The sequence below is a fragment of the Tiliqua scincoides genome, chromosome 12, assembly GCF_035046505.1.
Source record: "Tiliqua scincoides isolate rTilSci1 chromosome 12, rTilSci1.hap2, whole genome shotgun sequence".
Classification (NCBI taxonomy): Eukaryota; Metazoa; Chordata; class Lepidosauria; order Squamata; family Scincidae; genus Tiliqua; species Tiliqua scincoides.
The window spans coordinates 11,780,603-11,795,247 of NC_089832.1; the positions used below are offsets into that span (position 1 = coordinate 11,780,603).

General features: G+C 42.7%; 1 protein-coding gene across 3 annotated transcripts in view; it reads left to right on the forward strand.

Annotated features, from left to right (window-relative positions):
* The window catches only part of DIAPH2 (diaphanous related formin 2), a 402,614-nt gene that overhangs the window by 170,714 nt on the left and 217,255 nt on the right, over window positions 1–14,645 (forward strand). For all 3 annotated transcript variants that reach the window (XM_066640285.1, XM_066640286.1, XM_066640287.1), the window contains one exon: window positions 9,847–9,976. In XM_066640285.1, coding sequence (XP_066496382.1) covers window positions 9,847–9,976 — 130 coding nt within the window. The remainder of the gene's footprint in view (window positions 1–9,846; window positions 9,977–14,645) is intronic.

Genomic DNA, 14,645 nt, shown 5'->3' on the forward strand with positions numbered 1-14,645 from the left:
CCATTGAAGCTGGCAAAGAAGAGCAGTCGTTTTGATATAGACAGGGAAGCATTCGTGCTGATTCTTTGGACAGTTAATATTTATTTAGCTATGCTACTGAATGAAGGGATGTTGATGTGAAAGCAAAAATACATTAGCAGCCATGTGTGAGGGCTTACCGTATCCTTGGGCTAAATGCTTGAGTGCTTCTGCAACTGATGCTTAATTTCGCTGATTCACTCTTGCTGGCTGCAGCAGTTATGCATGCATTTGGTGGTGATGGTGGGCAATTCACCAGTTTTCCGTTTAGAGCTGCAGCTGTTCAGTTCATCCATCAGAAGGTCATAGTTAAAACAATAGCCTTGTGCACAGATGTAATCTAATCATCTTTATAAGATCAGTGTGCTGTGGGGCTCATATACTCCCTCCCTTTCACCTGCAAGTTTCCACATCCTTTGGTGGAGCGGGTATGTGATGTTAGCTAATCATGGTAAGCTTTATCTAGAGCCTGCAGATATTTTTTTAAAGAACAAGTTAGATCAGCTGCTTTCAACCTTTTTCATCTCGTGGCACACTGACAAGGCACGACAATTGTCAAGGCACACCATTAGGTGTTTGACACTTGACAAGGCACACCATGCTGCCAGTGGGGGGCCCACATTCCCATTGGCCCTACTAGTGAATGATCTTCCTCCGAATTCCTGTGGCACACCTGTGGACCACTCACGGCACGCTAGTGTGCCACAGCACAGTGGTTGAAAATGGCTGAGTTAGATCATGGCTAGAGGGCTGCAGTGTTGTTTCTTCTTCAGCCCTAGGCAATCTTAGCTGTCAGTATTTGTGAAATTCAAATGTGCTAATATATAAAGTATTTGTATGCAAGGAATTTCTATGCCTGGACTTTTCCAGCCAATGTTTTGCTAAAAGGGTTTGAACTATTTAGAATGAGTATCAAAATATATAGAAGCGATATCCTCAAAGCAATCTATAATCCTTCCCCCTTGCTCCCAGGTGTTCTTCCCAAAGGCAAAATCATTCAAAAGAGTACTGCATTTATACTTGTATGATGCATATAGGGTTCCATTTTGACCTTGCATATCCTGTATTGACTATGGGAGAAATTAATTATCTAAGGACTGGAAATCAGCATCAAATAATGCATGGCACCTTTTTTGGGGGGGCGGGGGGGTGGGGGAAGAAGTATAATAATATTCACAGTACGCCTCTGTAGTTGTTAATAAACCACATAGGGGGCCTTCATTGGATCCTCCAAGGGTACTGCAGGAATAACTTTGAACAATGAGGGTAATTAGTGGGTATGCTAACTTCCTGTTTGCCTCTGTCTTAGATTCTCTAGTAATGAAAAATAAAATAGCCTACTTTGACAATTTTCAACCTGTGAAAATAAAATAAAAACTGACTAGAAGAAGTATAGGGAAAGAAAATCATGTCATACATTTTTGCTATTGTTGACATTGTCAGTATTCTTTTTACAAAATAGTTTAAGTGTATGAATTATTTATTTTCTTATCTAAATAATAATTGAACCCCAGATATCACTTGATATTTATATTCTGCACAGTTCTTGTTTCTGCATGTATGTGCATGCATATTTTCTTCATATTTCTCCATATATCTGCATAAATGTTTTCTGCGTATTTTTGTCATAGCACTGTGTATTTTCATCTCTTTCTACATCTGAGATTTTCAAAGTTTATTTCTCCCAGATATTTTCTCTGGCAATCTCTTGTACGTGTCGGATAATGGAGGGACAACCTTAATGCTAGCTTCTGTGCAAAGTGTACAAGCACGTTATAGTAGCTGAACCGTTTTTAGCAATTTTCAAATTTCTAGGGAACCCCCTTTAAAAAAAAGTAATAATCATAATATCAGTGTGTCATCCAAGGAACTTTTGTATGTCTGCCAAAGGAGTCCTGTCTAGGTTATAGCAGTGTTCTCAAACGTTTAGCACTAGGGTCCACCTTTTAGAATGAGAATCTGTCAGGACCCACCAGAAGTGATGTCATAACTAGAAGGGGCATCATCAAACAGGAAAACTTTTAACAATCCTAGGCTGCAATCCTACCCAAGTCCCATTTACTATCATTGTTAAAACCATATACAGAGTAGCCTGATAAAAGTATAGATGTGTAACATTTCACCAAATGCAGTCACATTCCAGGGTAGCATTAAGTCTAATATCTTAATAGTAAAATATTGAAATGAATGGGGACACACCTGAAATTGGCTCACAATCCACCTAGTGGGTTCCAACCCACAGTTTGAGAAACGCTGGGTTATAGAATTCTGGGAAGATGTTCTAGGGGCCATGTAATGCACTGACCCATCCTCTTGGGCTTCACCATGAATGGATGGTGCACCCTAAACATAACTAGTTCCTCCCTGTGACTATGTGTTGCAGAGGCAGTTGTGTCTTTTCCCAAACTTCAGAAAGTTTGTGCACTATTAGTGATCTCCTCATTGGAAAACCCCAGAATTTCCTGAACATCATAAAAATGCTTAGAGCAAAAAAAGTGACTTCTGTCTCACCCCCCAAAAAAAACCCAAAGTGTCCTTTTTAATGTCTTGTAAAGCATTAGAAGGCCCAGGGAAGCCCCTTATGAGGCATTAAAAACGTCACTTGTGGTTTTAAAAAAAAAAATAAAGTAGCATTTTTTTTCTCGCTTTAAGTGTCATTCTGAGCCCAGCAGAGGCCATGGGCTGATGTGCATGGCCTTTGCTGATCTCAGAAGGTCTGGGGGGGGGGCGTTCCCTGATATCCATTGTTTTGCTTAACCGTGGAGTGTTCTGGAATGAAACCTGTATTCATAAATGTACTCATAAATTCCTCCTGTTCTGGTTTGTTGATCTTCAAGCAAGAGATTGAATCTTGTTCTGTGTTGAGATTTCTGCAAGGGAGTTTATTATAACAACAAACAGAACATAAACAGCTTAGTACATCTATACTTGATTTTGATGATGTGCCATTATAGAACTAACTTTATCTTCAGTCACCAAATCCTTATAAATGAAATTGCTGTTCTAATTGCCTACCTTCTCTTCTTCCCCCCCCCCCAAACTCATTGTTTAGAGTGCATTCATTTATCCTTAACAAGGTAAATCTAAAAAGCTGAAAGGACTGTACTAAAGGGAATGCCGGTGGACACATTTATCATCGAGGGATTATAGACTTACGACTTGCAACATTTTTTTAAAATTAGAGAATGAAACTGGCAGCTTTTTCATATATTTATGAAATCCATCATATAATTTATGTTCTGTGGCTTATTACTACATTACTGAAAGCTTTTTTTCAAATGTAGGTGTGCTAATACTGCTCAAGTGTTCTGGATATAGATCCTGGCAAAGAGAAGAGATTGAGATTCTTGTTGCATCTGTGATAGTTTAAGTAAAAGTGGAAGTCCAGTGAAGGAGCCATCTCATTCCTTGAAGGTCTGCCTTCCTTGTTTCCACTTCCTCTGTGGAATGACCTCCAGTTAGAATTTGATATTTAGATTGTCCTCTGAGATAGTTAAGAGTGTGAAATAAGGGTGTGTGTGGCTCCCCACTAAAAGACATGGCCTCTTTCCCCTTAAGGGGCGGGGGCAGGGAGGAGGCTGTGATGCAATCCCCAGGATCCTGTCGCTAAGGAGGCTGCAGGGACTGGCATATACTCACCAGTCCCTGCAGCTGCACGACCTTCTGCAGGGCTCCCCGGGCTTAAAAAATGAAAGTGGAGCAGTCGTACTCCACTTCCCGTTTTGCGGAGGTGGGGTGTGATCACTCACTTTCACTTTTTAAGCTTAGAGGAGCCCTGCAAATGCTTGCACAGGGCTCCCTGCAACCCAGGAAGGCTGCTGCAGGGACTGGTGAGTACATGCTAGTCCCTGCAGCCCCCTTAGTGACGCGATCCTGGGGATCGTGTCACTGCCTTCCCTCTGCCCCCGCTGCCTCCCCCCTCCCTTGCCCAGGACTTACTGCAGTCCTCAAACTCCCTTCAAATTTGAGAACTGCAGATATATGGGGTAAAAGATAGAATTGTTACACAATATTCCAAAAAGCAATGCTCTCACTTTTAGCACAACACAATTTGTCTCTTAAATTATTATTCCTGTATAAAGCTGTATGTCAAAATTGGATACTTTAAAAGCAAAAGTATAAAATTAGCTGTAAAAATGCAACCTTAAAGGTTTCAAGCTTTCCACCCTCCTTCCTCCACATGCTCACACACGCATGTACAGATGTTCACCCATCCACCACTTGAAATTTCTTTTCCTTTTTGTGAATTTAGTAATTATTTATTAATTAATGCAACACAAAGGATGAACTGGATAAGTTGATGTTGATGTCTTATATTTTGATTCCATTGTAAACATCTTATAACTGGGATGGGAAAGTGGGATATATATTTTAAAACAACATTTTAGAAGTGCCCATCGAATAGTGACACAGGCATATGCTCCTTAGTGCTGTGAGCCATTTTGCTAAAACTTAAGTCTTCATATCTGAGGTATGAGGCAGAGGTCTCTTTATCCTGGATGCCAGAAATCCCCTATCCCAGGTGACATGCTTATGATGCAATTTATTGATTTAATTTACTTTGTAAACCACTCTGTGAACTGCTCTTGTTGAAAAGCAGTACATAAATATTGATGATGATGATACATGTGAGAGACTGACTTAAGTAACTCCACTGGAGCACTCTATCATCCTTAACTTTCAAAGGTGGAATGTCCACATTTGCCAATAATAAGACATGCTGTGATGCTACTATTTTGGTGACTAATATTTTACAAGGACCATCAAACATACATACTGTTATATGTGAGGGGCTGTTAGGAGCACCAAACCTTCTGAGGGACCCCCCTTGTTAGAAAGCTTGGATGCTGGTAATGAGATGACATTAAAGTCCCCAAACCATATTGGTGCAACCATCCAAGTCTCTTGCAGGAACACCACATCCTGGGCTCTAAACAATAAGGGAAGGTCTAAATACTGACACTTGGAACGCCAACCTGCCACATTCCATGAGAGCATCTTTATTTGTTGGTGGGAGGCTGCATTAGGTGAATGGAGTAAATGTCAATCAGCACCCAAATACCGAAGTGAGACGTCATCCTCTGGTTGCAGCGATAATTGCATCCCATAGACACTGTTATTTCTAACATCTGCTCGTGGCTAGCTGCTCCACTGTTTGTTGAACTGAAATCCCATCCGAGCAATGCACAAGTGCTTCTATGCATGTGCTCTTCTCCACTTTGTTTTTTTTTTTAAATCTTGTCCTACCATGATGTACTGTAACTAATTATTTCCCAAGTTTTGCTTTGTATTCTGCAATTGGATAACAGTTCCCCTGGTTGTCAGTGTTTTGTTGAGTAGTTTTCAAAATGCGCTGAGTTTGTGAAGATAGCCATAGCAGCAAATGACTCATGCCCTGAGTCATTGCCCCAAGTCATACCCTTAGTTATGGGTATGCACAGGAAATAGCACAATTAAATGAGAGGTCATTTGTATTGTAAATGTTTTCCTCCAGTGCCAGCACCAGTTGATAGAGGTCTTGGGGCAAAGCCCCTTACACAGCCCCTACCTCTTTATTGGCAAATAGGTTACAGCAGTGACTCCTCTCATCCTTCCTGTCCCCAAACAAATCTGCAGCAACTGATCAACTTATAATGTTGTGTCACTTGCTCCTACTGGGTTGTTGGTCAAACAGTTTCTGTCTTAGCTTTTCTGTAATGCTTAGCTCTGTTGGATTCTTCCTTTCATCTTAGTATCTTGAATTAGGATGAGTAGGTTTTATTTAATATAAACATTGTCAGAACATACCTACCTTTTCAGACTTTAGAGGCTATATAATCAGAATTAGATGTATGGAATGAAAGATAACATAAGAACAGCCCCACTGGATCAGGCCTAGGCCCATCTAGTCCAGCTTCCTGTATCTCACAGCAGCCCACCAAATGCCCCAGGGAGCACACCAGATAACAAGAGACCTCATCCTGGTGCCCTCCCTTGCATCTGGCATTCTGACATAGCCCATTTCTAAAATCAGGAGGTTGTACATACACATCATGGCTTGTAACCCATAATGGATTTTTCCTCCAGAAACTTGTCCAATCCCTTTTAAAGGCGTCCAGGCCAGTCGCCATCACCACATCCTGTGGCAAGGAGTTCCACAGACCAACCACACGCTGAGTAAAGAAATACTTTCCTTTGTCTGTTCTAACTCTCCCAACACTCAATTTTAGTGGATGTCCCTTGGTTCTGGTGTTATGTGAGAGTGTAAAGAGCATCTCCCTATCCACTCTGTCCATCCCCTGCATAATTTTGTATGTCTCAATCATGTCCCCCCTCAGGCGCCTCTTTTCTAGGCTGAAGAGGCCCAAACGCCGTAGCCTTTCCTCATAAGGAAGGTGCCCCAGCCCCGTAATCATCTTAGTCGCTCTCTTTTGCAACTTTTCCATTTCCACTATGTCTTTTTTGAGATGCAGCGACCAGAACTGGACACAATACTCCAGGTGTGGCCTTACCATAGATTTGTACAACAGCATTATAATATTAGCCATTTTGTTCTCAATACCTTTCCTAATGATCCCAAGCATAGAATTGGCCTTCTTCACTGCCGCCGCACATTGGCTCGACACTTTCATCAACCTATCCACCACCACCCCAAGTTCTCTCTCCTGATCTGTCACAGACAGCTCAGAACCCATCAGCCTATACGTGAAGTTTTGATTTTTTGCCCCAATGTGCATGACTTAACACTTACTGACATTGAAGCGCATCTGCCATTTTGTTTCCCATTCTGCCAGTCTGGAGAGATCCTTCTGGAGCTCCTCACAATCACTTCTGGTCTTCACCACTCGGAAAAGTTTGGTGTCGTCCGTAAACTTTGCAACCTCACTGCTCAACCCTGTCTCCAGGTCATTTATGAAGAGGTTGAAAAGCACCGGTCCCAGGACAGATCCTTGGGGCACACCGCTTTTCACTTCTCTCCATTGTGAAAATTGCCCGTTGACACCCACTCTCTGTTTCCTGGCCTTCAACCAGTTCTCAATCCATGAGAGGACCTGTCCTCTAATTCCCTGACTGTGGAGTTTTTTCAGTAGCCTTTGGTGAGGAACCGTGTCAAATGCCTTCTGAAAGTCCAGATATATAATGTCCACGGGTTCTCCCGCATCCACATGCCTGTTGACCTTTTCAAAGAATTTTATAAGGTTAGTGAGGCAAGACTTACCCTTTCAGAAGCCATGCTGATTCTCTCTCAGCAAGGCCTGTTCATCAGTGTGTTGTGAGATCCTATCTTTGATGAGGCATTCCACCATCTTACCTGGTATAGATGTTAGGCTGACCGGCCTATAGTTTCCCGGGTCCCCCCCTCTTTCCCTTTTTAAAGATAGGCGTGACATTTGCTATCCTCCAATCTTCTGGCACCGTGGCCGTTTTGAGGGACAAGTTGCATATCTTAGTCAAGAGGTCTGCAACTTCATTCTTCAATTCCTTAATAACCCTTGGGTGGATGCCATCAGGACTTATTGATCTTTAATTTATCAATGAGGTCTGAAACTTCTTCTCTTTTAACCTCTATCTGACTTAACTCCTTGGTTGGGAGGGGCCGTTCAGGCAGCAGTATCCGCCCGAGGTCTTCTGCCCTGAAGACAGATGCAAAGAACTCATTTAATTTCTCTGCCATCTCTAAGTCTCCTTTTATCTCCCCTTTCCCTCCCTCAGCATCCAGAGGGCCAACCGCTTCTCTGGCGGGTTTCCTGCTTCTAACATATTTGAAGAAGCTTTTATTATTCCCCTTAATGTTGCTGGCCATGCGTTCCTCATAGTCTCGCTTGGCCTCCCATATCACCTTCTTACATTTCTTTTGCCACAGTTTATGTTCCTTTTTATTCTCCTCATTAGGGCAAGACTTCTATTTACATCTCTAACCAGGTTCTGTGTACCGCACAATATTAAATCCAGAGTCACCTGCCCTCTGGTGGGTCACCTGCCCTCTGCTCTAAGCCAAGGTCATTTAGCACTTCACGAAATCCGGTCTCCAGGCGCGTGGAACAGGTAGCACTTCCGAGAACACTACCTTTGAGGTCCTGGCTTTCAGCTTCTTGCCTAAAAGCCTAAATTTGACCTCCAGGACCTCCCAGCTACACTTGCCCATGTCGTTGGTGCCGTCATGCACCACAACCGCTACCTCTTCCCCAGCACTGTCTACCAGCCTGTCTAGACGAGAAGTGATGTCCGCAGCCTTTGCAGCAGGCAGGCAAGTCACCATGCGGTCCTCACTTCTGTCGCAACCCCCCCTCTATGTTTCTAATAATCAAATCCCCCACTACAAGAAGCCCCCGACCCCCCTCCCACCGAGGAGTATCCTGAGTGCGTTCAAATATGGGCCCGTCCCCTGGAGAAGGGGTCCCCCCCAGGGAATTGTTTTCCTCCTGTCCAGGATAACGTCCACCAGCCCCGAGACTTCCCACCCGGGCAGCTGAGGAGCTGCACGCCGGAGGTTGGGACGAAGCCTGATTGTCCCCGGAAGTCTCCCCACATTCATTCTCTGCCTGCCTCTGCTTCTCCAGGTCGCCCACCAAGGCTTTAAGGGAGCGGACGCGCCCTGAGACCCTGGAGCTCCTTGCAACAAGGACACACCCATGACTTATGCCCCAGTGGCAAATAATCATACATATGGCACTCAATGCAGAACACTGGATAGCCCCCACCCTGCTGCTGGCTGTCTGACTGCATAGCTTTTTTGTTGTTTTTATTTAGGGGTACTATAAAAAAACCCTTCACTGGTTAGCAGCCCTCTTCTCAAGGGAAGAGAAGGGCGGTGTCTGGGGCCCTGGCCGCCTCGCCCTGCTGCTCAACTCTCACTGAGGCTAAACTCGCGGTGCCTTACCTGGCACTTAGTTCCCAGAGGCACTTGGGTTCCCAGAGGCCACGCTTGTCTGCAGAGAGGCTCACGCGATGGCAGGCCCTAGCTTTATACTCCTAGCTGGCTCCTCCTCCTTGCTGATTGAAAGGGGGGCTGGTCTTCCCAGGTGAGCTTACAAAAGCTCAGGAAGACAAAAGGCTGCTGATGGGCGTAATCTACTCTGCAGGCTCCTGAATGGAGTGCTTGGATTAGCCTAATGGGGCTCTTATCACCTCCTAAAGGTGGTGATGCTAAGTTTCTAAAATGGACTATGCTAGTTTGCCTGGGTGGTTGAGAACTGGCCCTTCCTAGGTTCTTAACCTCCTATTTCTGCTCTCTTAGACTGGACTGTTTCGTAACCTCAAGCTAGTTTTTATTTGAGTTTGTTTAATTTTTTAATTGCTTTCTAGATCCTGTGTCCTGTGCCCCAAGTTACTGAACTGTTTAGGTTATGTTCTAACTTAGTTTTGAGTTTACCTACTACTATAGGTTAGAAACAAGACTTGTGCAAGACTTTTGCAATTTAGGATCCAAACCTATCCAACATGCCAGCATCAATGCAATTGCAATGCAGTCCCAAGTTAAGGGAACAAACATCCTTTTATCTTGAGAAAGTATCCATGACTCCTCCCCCCTCTGCAGAATGCAGCTCATGCCTGTTGGCACAGCTGCATCAGCACTGGAAGTTGGATAGGATTGGGCCCTCAGTAGCATAACAACAAGGAACCAATATTATAGCATCCTGATAGAGAAAATAGAAATAAATGCAACAAGTCTGTAACTTGTATAACATAAAACCTTACAAAACTATATTTTCTGCCAGATATTATCACAAAATTCCTATAAGCAAATGCAAGTATATGTGTTGAAAATGCATTACTTTGGAGAGAGGAGGAAAAAAAAATATTACTAAGGAATAACATCCCCACTCCCTTATTTCTTCCCATTTGCAGATTAGAGATACCAAATCATCGGATCAGAAAACAACACTGCTGCATTTTGTGGCTGAAATTTGCGAAGAAAATTATCGGGACATCTTAAAATTCCCAGATGAACTTGAACATGTGGAGAGTGCAAGCAAAGGTATATGGAAGGATAAATCACTGTGTGTAATTTGTATCTGCTTAAGCGTGGAACGTGTTCAGAGCATTTCATTTTAGATTGTAGGATTACGTTACCTGTAAACATTAATAATTCTCATAGATATGTCTTTTCCCCCCCTCTTCTAGATGTTTATTGACCTGGGGAAAGCAAGGAAATAATCTGTTTTGCAGTATTAACGCGGCACATTACGGTGAAATACTTTGAACCTTTGATGAAGCACCTTGTAACATCATTACCATGATAGTGTTCAGCTCATTATCAACCTCGCAACCTTCCTTCACTATCAGTATGTGCGGTTAGAATGCACACAGTGATGTTTTCTTGAAATGTTTCAGAACTACTTAAATTAGGGCTTCTTGGTAAATAATCGCAGACACATTTTAATTCTGTGGAACTTGCCGCAAATTTTAGGGAAGTGCTTGAGAGAGTGTTCTCTCTCAAAAAAACAAAAGGTTGGGGTTTGTGCTGCCCTCTGCCTGCTCCAAAATTGAAGCATAGCTTTCTACCTTGTGCTATAACACTTGGTGAAAGTCTTCTGCTTGTGCTACACTTTATGAACCTCTTGCACAAGCAGAAGTAGGAGAAGCAGTGGAGCAGCAGCAAGCTGGGAGGGAGCTCCACAACCCAGGAGGACAAAAGACATCCAGTTGTTGGGTGTTCTCTTCTTCAATAGGACAAATCCTTGACACTTCTTGTAGGTGGTGGATCTGCTGTCGAAAAGGGACAGCCATAAGGGTGAGCCCCACTCTTTCCTTTCCTTGGTCTTCACCTGAATATAAATGTGGAGTAGAATGGTAAAACAGGGGTGGGTGGGAATAGCCATTCTCCTGGTAATTGCAGAATTATTCTCTACTTGCCCTGGCCCAGAAATTTCAACAAGGAGGTGGGGAAGTCGTGGAGTAGGATAGACTCACCAGGGATTAGCGACCTGCAACCTGTGTATGTGGAAGATGTAGTGTATTCTGTCTGTCGTAGGCTAGTGTTGGTGTGGGGGAGGTTGTGGTTTTGGCATAAACTTGGAAGGAGGAACTGGGGGGGGTCTATTTCACCACACTCTTGCACTGCTGGCAAGTGCTGCTCCATGCAAATCAACTTGCTCTTTTATGACTGTTTTTAGTTGTCTTCCTTAATGTCATGGACTGTCTGTCATGGGGTCATATGGTTAACAGCGGAATGCAAATATCAAACAAATCTGTAGAAATTTATTATAAATTATTTAGGCCAAAATCCTAACCAGTTTTTCTGCACTGTCACAGCAGTGCTAAAGGGACATGTGCTGCATACTTTAGTTGGATGGCAGTCACAAAGTTAAGATAGTCTCCTCAAGTTAAGGAATTGTTTGTTCCCTTACCTCAGAGCTGCATTGTCTTGCCTCAGTGCTGGAAAGTTGGTTAGGATTGCACCTGCATGTGTGCACTGAAGAAGAGAAGTGATATATATTTGTCCTACTGGTGTCATAATTATCCATTCATTAATGGCAATACAAACCTCTCCAGTGGCCTTTTTGACTGAAAGGCTGGGTGCAAATTCTTTAAATGCGTTCTGTGGATCTAAAGCGTAGAGATTCCTGACTGAGGAAAGTCTCTCATAATTACATGCTCTGAAAGATAGATGTACATTTTACCAGAACTTAGCAAAAAGTCTGGTCCATTGCCAGAAGTATTACATACTAAACGAGGTTTTGATACTTGTTAACTTTTTTCTACGTGTTAATTTTAGAGTTTCTTCTTCCTTTTTAAAAAAAAATCTTATAAAAAATTCTCTTTACAAAGCCCTTGCTGGTTTACCAGACATGTTTGATAAATCCTTTATTGGTTTTCTCCTGTGGCTAACACTTTAAGTTGCAGCTTTGAGGATTTTTTGCAGTTTGATTTAAAACCTTCAGTGTGTGGGGGTCAGCTCAAGGGATTAAACCAAAAAGGGTTGGTAAAGTTTAATTAAAACCAGTGCATCAGTAGGAGTGGGAAAGATTTATTAATGGATCTGAAGTCCCTATTAAGCCTGAGATTTTGCATAAATCTAAAGTGGGTTTTGCTTCAGCTAAATTTGTTCCATTCTATAAGATAAAAGCTAGTTAAGTTTTCCATAAACAGCATTAACTGATTAGTGTAAATTATTGCATACTTTAATGACTAAACTCAAGGCTTATGCTCTTCTGTATGCTGATCTGTAACAGGCATTGGCCCATGATACATAATATTTTCTTATTCATGTGTAGCATTCCCGTATTCTAAAAGGAACGTGTTTGAGAAGTGGGATACATTCCTCTGTTTCTTAGAGCTATGTTGTGGTGTAGTGGTTAAGAGACTGAGCTGCAGATATGGACTTCCCTGATTTGAATCTCACCTCTGCCCCAAACTCTCTAATGCAGTGTTTCTTAATATTTGTCCACTGCCGTACCACTTCGTGTGGTCCACCTGTTGGAAATACCACCAAAAGTAACTGGCAATTATGTCGTCACCAGTTACTTCTGGATTAGAAGACCAGATGCAACACGACAGACTCTGGTTAAGAGGCTCAGGGTAGATGGGAGGACTTTTTTGAGCTCTGTCTGCCAAACTGAGCCTTCTACTGCTGCTTGTCGTGTTGCATTGCTGATCTCGTTGCCAAGTGACAGGGGTCTGGGGGTTCTGTACCACTGAACAGCAGCTCAAGTACCACTGGTGGTACGAGTACCACTGGTTAAGAAACACTGCACTAGTGACCTTAGGCATGCCACTGCCTCTCTGCCTCACAGCCCAATCCTAACCTGAGCCAGCATAGCTAGGCATCGCCAGCAGTGCCGGGGGTGGTGGTTAGGGTACAGCAGGGGAGGCCTCTGCTGATTCCACCTATTCCCAGTCCTGATCTGCTCCCGGTTTCTCCCTTCCCTATCCTGAAATGCCCCTCCCCCCTCCACATCTGTCTGCTGCCTGATACAATCTTACCTGCACTGTCTGGCCCAATGCCTAGATGCAGCATTGGCAGGGTGGCACAGCCTCCCCACCAGTGCAGCTTCTTCTCTGGGTGGTGTGAACATGCTTTACGGTTTGTGACACCTTCAGCTGGCACAGCAGCTACTATCTTGGCCAAGAGCACAGTTAGGATTGCACTCTTAGTCTTCTGTATCTGCAGAGTAGGGGTAATACTTTACAGGATCATTGTAAGAATCCAGCAATATAATGCATGTGAAGTGCTTTGAATTCTCAAAAAAGTACTATGCAGATTTCATAGTGATGATGGATCTAGTTCTTCCGTGCCAGGTGTCATAATCTCTTTCATCATATGAAGGAAAGATAACTTGCATGGGGAAGAAAATCATGAATTTCACAAGCTTAATATTCACTAACCTCCAGGTGCACTAATCAGATCAATCAGTCTTTAAACTTTGCCCAGTGGATTGAATCATTAACAAAATTAGCAGTATAAATGTACAGGGATGTAAAACAAACACAAAATAAACCTTGGGCATTACAAATTGTCATGCACATTCTTTTCAGAAGGGTATCAACATTCAGAAATGTTCATATACAGATAGTCTGAATAATAACAAGACCAACCCCAGCAAAGTTCCTACATTTAAGATGACACTTGCAAGATAAACTATCCTGTATGAACAGAGTGGAAATTAGTTTTTTAATATGAAAAGGTCAGGAGGATTAGGAGGGTAAATAATGTTTCCTAGAATCTTCAATAATCTGGTCTTAATTTATAGCAAAATCTTTCATCTTATTAAAAGCAGAAGTTAGTTGCCTACCTTAAACCTTATTCAAGTGAAAAATAAACAGACATGTAATTATGACAGCCCTTTTGTGAAGGAGAAAAAAAAAACCGGTGGTGGTGGGAAGGAAATAGAATGTGGTGATTTGAGTAGGAAACAGATAATCTAATTCTGCAGGTTTCCATATTGGTAGATAACTCCTTTTAAACAAAGGGTTTCAGTTCAGAACCAGAGAAGGAATAGAAGCCATGATGATAGAACAGTGTGGTATAGATGTACACTGTATGACTTAGAACACAGGTGTCAAACATAAAGCTCCCGGGCCAGATGTGACCCATAGAAGCTCTGGTCTAGAGGGTAGAGCTTCCATTTGCCTGAATATAACATCCGCAGGTCACCGGTTTGAGGCCACCGGCACCGTGCAGCCTTGAAGCAGCTGACAAGCTGAGCCGAGTTATTTCATCTGCTCTGAGCGTGGGAGGATGGGGGCCAGAATGTGAAACCAGATCAGAGAGAAACATCTGAATGTTGTGATTCTTGAAAGATAGAACCTTTTTTCAATTGTAAAAATTCCTAGGGGATTTTTTACATCCCTGCCTATGTAAACTGCCTTGAATAACGTCTGAGGAGAAATCTGACGACCAAGAAAGGCGGTATATTATTATTATTATTATTATTATTATTATTATTATTATTATTATTATTATTATTATTATTATTTGACCCTCTGGCTCTCCCAGTACCACCATCAGCTGCTGATTTTCCAAGGTCACTGCTGCAAAGGCAGCCCCCCAAATTGGCCTCTCTTGAAAATATGGTAAGATTTGTGTATTTTCTCTTATCATAACAACCGATGAATTGAGGAAAAAAATGCAGAGCAACCAATGAATTGAGGAAAAAAAATGTTTATTTCTGGTTATTACCTGGTTAATGACATCACTTCTGGCC